The 12769-nt window shown below is 38.1% G+C and overlaps 1 protein-coding gene across 1 annotated transcript; it reads left to right on the top strand.

Annotated features, from left to right (window-relative positions):
- The first annotated feature begins 1171 nt into the window (after positions 1-1171).
- Positions 1172-2452, top strand: LOC106326592 (putative F-box protein At4g11580). Its single transcript, XM_013764526.1, is given in 5 exon segments — positions 1172-1233; positions 1453-1675; positions 1678-1829; positions 1906-2136; positions 2138-2452. Coding segments are annotated over 4 exon segments (912 nt in total). The 5' UTR covers positions 1172-1233; positions 1453-1461.
- Positions 2453-12769: the final 10317 nt, after the last annotated feature.

The raw sequence follows: 12769 nt of genomic DNA, 5'->3' as shown, positions 1-12769 counted from the left end.
TACAGCTGATTTAGGGTTAATGAATTTTAGAAAACCCGAGTTTAGTATGGTTGGTTTTGTAGATGTAGGATACTTATCAGATCCTCATAAGGCTCGATCGCAAACCGGCTATATTTTTACGATTGGTGGAACCGCAATCTCTTGGCGGTCCCAGAAACAAACTCTGGTTGCGACATCTTCAAATCATGCAGAAACTATTGCGCTTCACGAGGCATGTCGAGAATGTGTGTGGCTTCGATCAATGAGTCAACACATAGAAGAAGCAAGCGGAATAGTCAATGAGAAAGAGTCGACGAAAATATTTGAAGACAATTCGGCTTGTGTTGCTCAACTTAAAGAAGGCTATATCAAGAGCGACAGAACAAAGCACATCCCTCCAAGATTTTTCTCGTACATAAGGGAGCTCGAGAAAAATAAAGAAGTGGACATCAAATATGTACGATCATGCAACAATCCAGCTGAATTGTTCACCAAAGCTCTTCCGACTACAACATTCCGAAAACACGTCTACGGTATCGAAATGCGGCATTTGCGTGACCTGTAACGACGAAGCTAGGTCCACTACTTTCAGGGAGAGATTACGACAGTGTACTCTTTTTTCTTTGTCATGGTTTTTGTCCTAATGGGTTTTTCCATGACCATGTTTTTAACGAGACACAACGTAATACATGATGAATAATCAAGGGGAGTGTTAGAGATAATATCAAAAGATATGATTATCCATTTGCTATTTAAGATAAATATTATCCTTTCTTATTTTGTCTTTTCTTATGTCGGTTAATATGACCGACTTACTACCACTATAAATAGTGGTTTCATCTCATTTGTAACAACATGAAAACAACAAAATAATATGATCATCTCACATATTCCTCTCTCTCTTACATTACTTTGCAAACAAGAAACAAATATATATATGTAATAATACATATATAAATATTCACCTATCATTTCACAACATTGATAACTTAATCTAAATATTTGGCTAATAAATAAGTAAATGAAAATCCAACTTTAATAAAATTCTCTAAAAGATTAAATAAAAAGAAAGAAGAAAGGAAAGAAATCTAGTAACTTTTCTTTTGCTACATGTCTCCTTGACTTGGAATACCCAATAAAAATCTAAAAAAACTTCGTCCATAAGTATCCATAAGGACCATAATTCATAAATATAAACCAAGTAACTTGCTGTCGAGAAAATCAACTACTGTGCGCGAGAGACGAAAGGAAACGGTGTGTTCAACAGATTCAATAACATAGTTTTCATTTAAACTCAAAACTATAATTGTAGTTGCGACTTGAGGAAAATTATAATGATGAAAACTGTTTTATCAAACGACTCCATACTTCTGATGTTTATCTTCCTCTTTCTTTTGTTCAAGGTCTTATGTGAATTCATGAGTCCCTCTATCTAAAATGTTTTTAACCGTTTTCTCATTTGTACGTATGTAGTTACACGTGATGAATAAGTCAGACACCTCAAGACAAGTTACAAAATGGGAGTCTCTGGACAGAGACATACTCGCCCTTATCTTCAGTAAGCTAAGTCTAAAGGACTTTACCATACATGCATCACGCGTCTGCATCTCTTGGTTCATTGCTTCTCACAATATAACTCTATGGAACACTGTCGACCTCGCCAAAGCTAAGTTACAAGAAGGCCTAAGCCTTAATAATAATATTTTACTAAAATTTTCAATTATTTTAACATTAGTGAAACACGCAGAAGTCTCATGAATGTCACAAAGTTCAGCGGCAGTGTCCCGAAGAATTTGTTCTTTGACTTCTCTTCCTATATACAAGACGAGGATCTCATGTTTTGCTTCGAGGTAAATCTCATCTTTATAATTGAATCATAAAAATTGATTTATGTGTTTAGTATGTCTCATTTTTTTTTTGTTTTATATGATGCCAAACATAGAGAAACTAGCTTTACCACGCTGGTGCTTTCAGTCCAAGAATTCATTTCGGATTGCGTTTAGTCAATGGAAGAATCTTAAAACACTGATCATCAATGATAACTATCTCACCGGAAGATTTGAGTTTCACGCTGTGGGAGAGAACTGTACTAACCTCACAAACTTGAAATATTTGGGTTATTTGGAAAAAAAAATTGCAAAGCAAATCGTGGGTTACAATCAAGAACATCAAGAAGTTAAGTTTGCGATGCTCTTTTTACGGCAGTCCAGGAGTTCTATTGCTAATCACAGGTCTCCAAAACTTTGAAACCCTTAATATTTCACATTCTAAAGTGTTGGATATGATTCCTGACCGTCGTGAGGTAGTAACAATGGACAATATTGTACAAGCCGTCACTGAGAAGCGTCTCAAATTTATATGTTATTCGGTAAATAATTGTGCGGTTTGCAAAAGTCGGCCTAGGTTTGATACGTTCTGGTCGTATGTCTCTAAGCATTGGCGAGATGATGAGATAAAGGAATTTCAGTTCTGAGCTTTTGAAAAGCTTTTTCAATGTTCTTTAACAGTTTACCTGTTTCTGTTTCATAATCAACATTTAATTTTACATATGTGGTTATTATTACTCTAAACATCAGCCTTCTTTTATCTAAAATGATAACTAATGGTTCCGTCTGACTAACAGTGTTGCTTTTTAGCTAAATGCAATTAGCTAACAAGTGTTAGTGTTGTAGAAAATTAGGGTTTATGTGTGAAGAACATGAGAGTGAGTATGAGAGAGAGAGAGAATTGGGTAAATATTTACTGTATATTGATTTTCTGTGTGTACCATCAAATATATGTTAACCCTACTTGCGAGTAGTTACAATTAATTAAACATGTACTAGAAAAAAGAGTGGATGTGGTTAACCACTACCTAGAGCTTCATCTTGACCACTTCACATTTCCTAAAGTGATAGTTTTACTCCTCTAGGTTTAACATTCCCCTTTAATATGGCTGGTTGGTGAAGATCCAATAAGCCCATATTGACATGCATATCCTTACTCATTCTTTGAGATGTAGCTTTGGCAAAGATATTTGCCACTTGATCAGAACTCTTTATATAAGATGGGAGGATCACTCTTCGTTGAACTTTTTCTCTTATGTAATATGACAATCTACTTGTATGTGCTTGGTTCTTTCATGAAAATCCACTGTTATTCAAAAATGAATTTTAAAAACTCATTTAGAATCCAGTGTTACTGAACTTGACATTTCATAAACATTACAAGAAAACCTACGCTTAACTACGAAAGTTAACGAGGAAAAAGATGCCTCCTAAAATTTACGTCTCCTCTACGATGACTTTACGAGTAAAAATAAAATCCATTTACTTTCATCATAAAATAACAAGAATCCCATTTTCTCGTAAAATCGAAGTCAATTTACGAGGACTTTACGAGAAATATATTTTTAATCGTAAAGTAGACGTACAATTAGCCTCAATTTGAAGAAGAAATATTTTACATCTCTTTAACGACGACATCTCGAGTATATCTACATTTTAGGTGTAAACGTGTTTTTGGTTGGGCTTACCAACTATGTTTCCTCGTAATTTCTTAGTAAATTTTCACCTACCAAATTCAAAAATTTCCTATAATATATCATTTGTCTTTATAGAATCTAGGATCAAGATATAACGAACTCTCTTCTTTATTAATGCTTAGAAAAATCACTCAAAAACTAAGCTTCTAAATCGCACAACTCACAGCATAATGTCATACTCGACTATGCTTTACATAGAGACATAATATTTCCTATTCCTAATTGTAACACAAATATATATTATGATCCTTATCTCTTTAAGATCATAAACTAACTAGGAATAGGTAGCTTGACTCTCAAGCTTTCTTCAAGCTTATCTCAACATTCTCCCCCTTAAGCTTGAACACATCTTCATTCATATCTTCAACACCAATAAGACTTCTCATCTCCTTGAATTTGATCCTTCCAAGTGACTTGGTTTATACATCAGCTCTCTTCTCACTTCCGGGTACATGTTCCACTTCGACTTGTTCGTTTTCAACGCACTCTCTGATGAAATGAAATCTTCTATGAATGTGCTTGCTTCTTCCATGAAACACATGGTTTTTAGTAAGTGCTATTGCAGATTTGTTATCAACCCTTATTGTCACTTTCTCACACGCTTCTCCTATGATATTACTAAACACTTCTTGCAGCCATATCTCTTGTTTTGCTGCCTCTTTTTCCCCCATAAACTCTGCCTCACAGGATGATAGCGCAAAAATCTCTTGTTTCTGAGAGCTCCATGTTATTGGACTTCTATCAAGATAAAACACATGACCAGTTGTGCTTTTGCCATCGTCGATGTCGACGTTATGAGAACTATCACTATAGCCCACTAGCTTTAGCTGTGCTGACCGTGAAAACAAGAAACCAAGAGAACAGGTACCTCGCAAGTACCTTAACACTTGCTTCAACGCCGCGCCATGAGACTCCTTTGGTTCTTGCATGTATCTGCTGAGCACTCCAAGACTAAACGAGAGATCCGGTCGCGTGCGAAGTAAGTAGCAAAGACAGCCAATGCTTCTACGATACTCTCTCTCACTGATACTTGCTTCGTGCTCTGCTTTAGACAACTTGAGGTTCATGTCCATCGGTACGTGAGAAAGATTACACGCCTGCATGCTGGCCTCTTCAAGGATCTTCCGCGCATACCTATCTTTCATTAGTACAATTCCTTGATCGAGCTGATGTACTTCTTTGCCTAAATAGTATGTCAACATTCATAAGTCGCTCATCTCGAACTTACTAGCTATCTCCCGTTTGAAGTCGACGATTGATTGCAGAGCAGTACCGGTTACAACTAGATCATCTACATAGACGCACACAATCAGTAGACCCTTCTTGTCTTCTCTTCTATAAAGCAAGGGCTCTTTCGCACACCGTATGAATCCAAGACTTCGAAATATCTCATTAAGCTTAACATTCCATGCCCTCGGAGCCTGCCGCAAGCCATAAAGAGCCTTCCTTAGTTTATAAACTTTATCTTCCTCTCCTTTGACTTTGAAACCCTCAGGTTGTGTAACATAAACTTCTTCTTTCAATTCTGCATGCAAAAACACTGTTTTTACATCTAAATGATGTATCTCCCAGCCCTTTGACGCTGCAATTGCTATTACCAACCTAATGGTTTTAATACGAGATACTGGCGCAAATACTTCATCATAATCAATTCCATGTCTTTGAACATAGCCTTTTGCTACCAATCTCGCTTTGTACTTATTAATGCTCCCATCCGCGTTCCTCTTGATCTTGAAGACCCACTTCAAACCGATAGGTTTAAAACCCTTAGGTAGCTCGACTAATGTCCACGTTCTGTTTTTCTCAATCAATGATATCTCCTCCTTACATGCATCAACCCAAACTTTCACCTCTTTTGCTTCGTTGAAGTCCCATGGTTCGTTGTTAACCACCATCAATAGTCTCTCACAATCTACCTCTGCGAGTAGAATGTAGTCGTCCAAGTAAGGTGTCTTAGTGCTTACTCGGGTTGACCTCCTTAAAGGTACCTGCGGTTCCTCGAATCTTCTTCTTCACCATCTTCATTGACGCTTTCTTCATCATCCTCATTATCCACTCAATTACCTTCCGTTTCGCTCACGGCTTGAACTTCATAATGTTCATCGAAACTTCTTAGGTCAACGACAAAGGTTCCAGCATTATCACCCTTTCCTTCCATGTTTTTCCAGTTCGACTCCTTTTCCTCGTCGAAGACCACATCACGGCTAACTATTATTCTTCTACTTGTAGGATCGAGGAGGCAATAAGCCTTAGAGCCCGGCTTTGTTCCTAAGTGCACTAGGGTTCTCGAGTGATCGTCTAGTTTCCTTCTTCCTGCAGCTTCCGTTCTTGCGTAACACACACAGCCAAAGATCCTAACATGCCCAAGATTTGGTTTTCTTGATCGTAGGGCTTCATATGGTGTCTTTCCGACCAAGGAACGGGTTGCGATCATGTTGATAAAGTATGTGGCATGTCTCACGGATTCTCCCCATAGATAGTTTGGCACATTCATATGTTTGAGTGTGCTTCTCGTCATCTCCAGTAAAGTATGGTTGCGTCTTTCAACGACCCCGTTCTGTTGAAGAGAATACGGGGCTGTTAAATGCCTATTGATCCCGTTCCTGTCGCAGTACATCTTGAAATCTTTAGAAGTAAACTCTCCTCTCCTGTCAGTCCTCAATGTCATTACTGTCGCTTTCGTTTCTTGTTCTGCAAGGATCTTGAAGTTTTTAATCTTTTCAAATGCTTCACTCTTCTCCTTAAGTAGCACTGTCCACATGTATCTAGAGTAGTCGTCGATTAGGACGCATATATACCGTGTGTGATCCAGTGTAGCTGGCGCAATAGGACCACAAGGATCCCCATAAACTAGTTCAAGAGGAGCTTTAGCTCTGTACGACGTTGACTGTGGGAATGATCGCCTTGTTTGCTTCCCAAGTAAGCATGATACGCAAGTCTCCTTTCCGATTGTGATGTTAGGCATGCCATCGATCAGTTCTTTATTGACCATAAGTTTGATTGTCTCAGTGTTGACGTGTCCTAAACGAGTGTGCCACATTAAAGATTCAATGTGCGCTTTAACCTGCAGACACCGGATAGTATCGGCCTGTAGAAGCACCTTATATAGTCTATTCTTTGATCGTGTAGTTTGATCCATAAGATGTCCTGACCGGTCGAATAGCTTTAGTACCTCGTCTTTCATTCTGACCTCACAGCCTGCTTCTGTGGCTTGCCCTAAACTCACTATATTGCTTCGTAATCCGGGAATGTAATAGACATTCCTTAGTATCTTCTTATCGCCTCCTTCCATTCTGAACCTAATCGATCCTTTACCCTTAATATCAATGCGTGAGTCATCTCCAAACCGAACTTTTCCTGTAATTCCTTCATCAAGTTCTTGGAAGTATGCTCGGTTGCCACTCATATGATTGCTTGCCCCATTATCAAGATACCACAAGTTAGCTATATCTTGCTCAGCCTCGAACATGCTTGGCTTTATCTTCTTCTCGTTAAGATATACAACTTCGTGAACCATCAAATTATCAGTTTCCTCGGTATCTTCGTCTTTCTTTTCAACGGCTTCTTGTAGTTGATAGACCATGGATTTGACCCACTTTCACCCATGGTTTATAGGTGTTTTTACTACTAATTATTATATTATAGAGTCTATTTATTATATTTATAAGATCAGGAGTGATTTGGAGATAAGTGATGATTTTGGAGCATTTTAGAGATATTTGGAGTAAGCCCCCGAGATGACCATCGAGCTCGACCATCAGTCGATATTGAGGAACAAATATCGATCGATGTTCACATCACAACATCGATCGACAGCGAAGCGCACAGAAAGCCTGTTTGGCCACAGCCGACTCGAAGCCCAAGTCTTCAATAATTTACAAGATTACCCCTGACGAGTTTGAACCTAATTATATAAGCTTTGCCACCTTGTTAGAGACAAAGTGTGCTTTTCTTGTGTTTCTAGTTTTACTATTATCAGCAAAACGTTTTTTAGGATTTTGATAGATTGGAGAGAAGATCCAAAGTTATATTTGTGATTGGAACTCCATTAATATCTATTTACTATTCTGATGTAGTGTTCTTACCTAATTGCTGTTATGAATTGCTTGGCCATGTCTGAGTAGTTTTATTGGTAGATTTTAGAGTTTAAATAGGTTATGAGGGATTAGCCCCACCTATAGATTGATGAGTTGTGATAATAATCATTAGGATTGTCATTAATGCCTGATTCTAGATTAGCTACCTAGAACTTGCCCTAGGATTGTTAGATAAAAGCGATAGCTTCATTCTCATCTTGAAACCATTCTAATTGAGCTAAGCTTCTTGCTAAGAGTAAGGCGTGAGCTGATCTAGTGAGCTTAGTGAGCATCATTCAACCCGCGCATAAAGCTTAACTAGAACCGCGTCGATCGATATACATATTGGATAATCGATCGACGGAGTGAAAGGTGTATCGATCGATATCCCTATAGGATAATTGATCGACACTTGCTGCTGATCGAACACATTTCCCCAATCATACCATTCGCGGTTCAGACCAAAGTCGTTTGTCTCAGCAACATCAATCACATCAGGGATTACAACACCCTCTGCATTAATCAATTGTCCTGTGCTGTTGCGAGTGCGACATTCTTCGTCTCTTAACATCTCATTCTCATCAGCTTTAAGTATGAGCACTTCAAACTTCTCTGCCTCCAAACAAGTGGTGATCCACGGTTGATGAGCAGTGTCGACCGACGGTTGATGAACAATGTCGATCGACGTCTGGTGAACAGTATCGATCGACGTCTGGAGAACAGTGTCGATCGACGGTTGATGAACAGTGTCGATCGACGTCGGGTGAACAGTATCGATCGACACTTGGATTTCTACGTTGTCAATCACTGCTTAGAGGGTGTCGACTGCCCTCTTAGACTTATGGATCACGCGTTCCAAATCCAGTGGCTCTAGTAGTAAGAGCCCTATTCCCTTGCTGATTCTGGTACTCATATGTATGTACCTGAAATAGAAGAAAAAAAAATTTATGAGCTTTTTCTAGAACAGTATTAAAACCTATACTAAATCTAATTAGACAAGATCTAATGGCGATCAAAGCTCCCCGGCAACGACGCCAAATTTGATATCACTCAAATTACCCTAAGGGGTGACTTTACTCTCTCAAATAAGAGGTTCAGTTATAATACTTAGAGATCAAGAGTACTTAGGTATCGAATCCACAGGGAGCTAAGGCACACAAAAGATCTAATAGTTATATGATTAAGCTAGGCTAATAGGTTTAAACCAGTAAATAAAGATAGCAAGCAGTAAATAAAGCAGCAAACAAGTTGAACAAGACAATTGTTCAGCTTGGCGGAGAGTTGTTTGATGGAATGATGGTTTGCTAGATCTAGGGTTTCTATTCAGGAAATCATGATTATAGTAGTATAGAGACTAAGGTTGGATATTCTAGAACTCAAACTAAGCAATAATCTATCAAATTTTGCATGTTTAGATTATCTATTACTAGATCTAAGATTTTAACTCTCGTACATTGATCTTGAGAAAGTGTTGATCGATGCTATCAACAAGCTGTCGATCGATACACCTTTCAGACCGTCGATCGATACAACTACCGAGTTGTTGATCGACGATCCTTCTAGCAAGCTTTAGCGACCAGGTTTGAACTACGTTCACTAGGGTTTCTAGATCAACTCTCGTTTGTTTCTATCAATCCTAGCTCAGAGAAGACAAGTCAGATAAAAACCAAGCTTTCGCTTGTGCTTAATAAATCTATGATCAAGTTCAGGTTAATTACTCAAGAACAAGCAATAAGAACAGACTCAATGATGAATATCACAACTTAGCAATTTTATATTTGGGGCTAATCCCACATAACCTATCTGAATCCTAAACCTAACAGGTGGATCAATTCTGACATGAAGTTTGTCACAGAAATCATAGATGAATAGATATAAAACAGCAATAGATATAAACTAAAACCAATGGAGTTCCAGGAGGACTCTGATGGAGTTCCTCCCTTCTCTCATAACTAAGAACATTGAATAAAATAAAGTGTAGCCATCAACAATGACTTAGAAAAACATAAATAGGGTTTTAGGTCGTCCAAAGGTATTCTTGTAATTTGTGGTTGCTTCTGGGCTTCAGTCGGTCATAAAATATGCTCAGCCCATATTCTGGCATCACTGTCGACTGACACCATTTCTGTTTCATCGATCGACAGTCCTTTATCTCCTCGACAGCTTCCTCTCGCGAGGCAGACTGACCACTTTTCAGTAAAACGGGCATAACTTCTGCTACAGGTTGCTGATTGACCTCAAACCGGTGGCATTGGAAAACTAACTCAAAGCTATATCTTGTGTAAAAATATGGGCTCAATATAACGGTGGAAAGATCTCCAGTCATAGCTAGACATCTGACGCGTCTGTGTAGTTATGCACCTCAAAAGACTCCAAAATCACCATATTTCTCCAGAACGTACCTGAACCAGTAAATACTCTAAAAAGACTCCAGAACATAATAATTATATCTTAAAACACTTATATACCATGGCTGAAAGTGGGTAAAATCCATGGTATATCAACTCCCCCAGACTTACCCTTTTGCTTGTCCTCAAGCAAAACAGACGGACAGTCTCTCTAAAAGAGGTTTGAAAACATCAGGGACTCACATGATTTAAAACTTAGAATCATCACATCCACAATATTGCAATCCACATCTAAGAAGTCCTAATCACAAAAGCACATTATATCATATCCTATCTTAACAACCAAATTCACTTATCCAACAACTTAGCAAATCTTGTCTGTCAGTCCCCTTTACCAACCTCATTTCTTAACATAAATAAAAGTGCAGGCATTACCTTGGGAGTATCGATCACAGGATGCAAGGATGCTCAAACAATTATCTGGACCTGCAGGTAAATAAGAGTTTCTTTCCTCTCTCTCTACTAATTTCTCTCTCAGTCAAAGTCTGCTTATATTGCAAGATCATTGACGAAGATTGGACAGGCTTCCATGAATCAAGCTTTAATGGTTTTGGCCACCAAATCCTGTACACTTCTTTTTGACTTATATCCTAGGATTATTTGTGAATCAAACCTTAATGGTTGTAGCCACCAATTCCTGTTCTAATCCTTTACCTATAGAATTCTTATGAATCAAGCCTTAATGGTTGTAAAAAAAAAAAAAAAAATATATATATATATATACTATATATATATTATATATATATATATATATATATATATATATATATATTATTTTTCTCTTATTTTTCTCTTATTTTTTTAAATAATCAAAATTTCGAAATAAAGCGAGAGTGTGTTAAATCTACACAAGACTTTACCTTCCAGACTTGTTTGAAGAATCTGATCTCATGTATACCAAGCCCCGAGACAAGCAGTTGAGTCAGGTTCAGTGTTGGAGGTCAGCTTTGATTTCTCAAACAATCTCAGCAAGTGTGAATAGTTGACAGGTTGATCCACTTTAGTATCTTTAGTACTATCTGCAATCAGTAAGTCTAGAATGGTGCTAAAGAGTGGTTAGATAACAAGCAAAAATCTAATAAGTTCATTATCCCCTTCTTGACTCAATAAAACTCTTTTGAAAACATTTTGATAAGACTCATGAACACACTAATATCAGTAAACATCCCCCCAGACTTAAATTACACTGTCCCCAGTGTATATCTAGTCGGACTTATTGTGATAAATAATCATAAGTACATAATTTAACAAGTAAGAACGATAACCTGCTCGCTGATGTTAGTGTCGATCGACACAATGAAGTGACAATCTGGCACAGCGTACGAATGGGTGAACGGCCGATCTAAAAATTTAGGGTTCTTCGAGACCTATTCTTGGATCGATCAAGAGTTTCTTTCGATAGCTTTTTGAGACCAACTTCCTGTTTGATGAATTGAATCAAGTCGAACAAGGGATAAAAGCAAAGTTCTTCTTATTAAAATCAAACGTGTCTTACAAAATAGCCTATTGGCTTCTTAAATAGAAAACCTAAACGAAAACCCTAACTTAATGAATAAGCTAAACCGACATAAATTATTAAAGTCCAAAAGAAAGCCCATGACTATGTTTCCCTAGTTAACGTGTAGGTGAAGTAAGATGCGCTGCATCAGGTCCCAAAGATTCGACCTCGAATCGAAATGGGAATCGTTTCTCCCGAGCCTCAAATATAAGTATTCTCGTAGTTTTAGCTGCTTTCTCCTCTGAACTCTCCACGTTCTCACTCTTCTCGTTAAGCTGCCAATGAGTAGTGTACCTTATCCGATGACATGGAAAATATCTATGGCCAACCAAGTGATTTTGTATAACTGGTGGAGATGTTGAATACTCATCCGAAGCTCCCCACCGTCAAACATATTATGTGAGAATAACTGAACACCCACAGATTCACCTTTCCTTGAATGCAACGAGATATATCCAAGGAAACTGATCATGTCTTCATTCCAGATGACACACAAAGTCTTGCCTGAGTTGCAAGTAACGTCACTCCACCAACTGACGTAGTTAGTGCCGTGGAGAAATCTTCTTTGCCTTGTGCTGTAGAGATTATGAACTCGCACCCGAAAATCCACCTTGATACTTTGGTTTACGGAACACAACACTGATTTATCCCTTGGAAACACCACAATGAAGTATATACGGTCACAAAACTTCAGTTCCCTCTTACTAGCTCCATTAATAAGTATGGCATCGAAGAGATCTGTTACACCCATTAGAACAAGCTCACGAAGACAACTAGGTGGTCGCCATCGATAGAACCACTCCAATATATATATATGACGTGTGCAACGCCAAACACTAATTTCTTCAGCCATTAACCATGCGGCAGTCGAGAAGCAAGTGATCGATGGTGGAGGAAAAACAAAGCTGTCCAAGTCAACGAGAAAAACAGAGTGTAAACTCTTAAGCAGTATCTCTTGATTCCAAAAAGACAACAACTTCTCGTATGTAGAGTTTGGAGTCACTACTATCCTCTTAAATCCTGGAATAACAAAAATAACGCAACTTAAAACATTCCTGCATGTGTCTTCATTGTCACCCCAAGTGAAATCATACACGAAATTTGATGTACAATTCCATAGCAGATTTATTCTTCCTCCCACTTGTGTATCTTCTTCATCAATTTTCTCTGACCACAACAAAATATGCCACTATAACTCATGCAAGATAGTCAGAGGAAGGAGAACAGGAGATTCCAAGTCCATTAGAAAAAGCTGCAAAGGATTTTGTAAACGTCTTGATATTCT

This window comes from Brassica oleracea, chromosome C2 (genome assembly GCF_000695525.1).
Source record: "Brassica oleracea var. oleracea cultivar TO1000 chromosome C2, BOL, whole genome shotgun sequence".
NCBI lineage: Eukaryota > Viridiplantae > Streptophyta > Magnoliopsida > Brassicales > Brassicaceae > Brassica > Brassica oleracea.
Note: the sequence above shows the minus strand (reverse complement) of the source record. Positions and strands in the feature narration are given on the sequence as shown.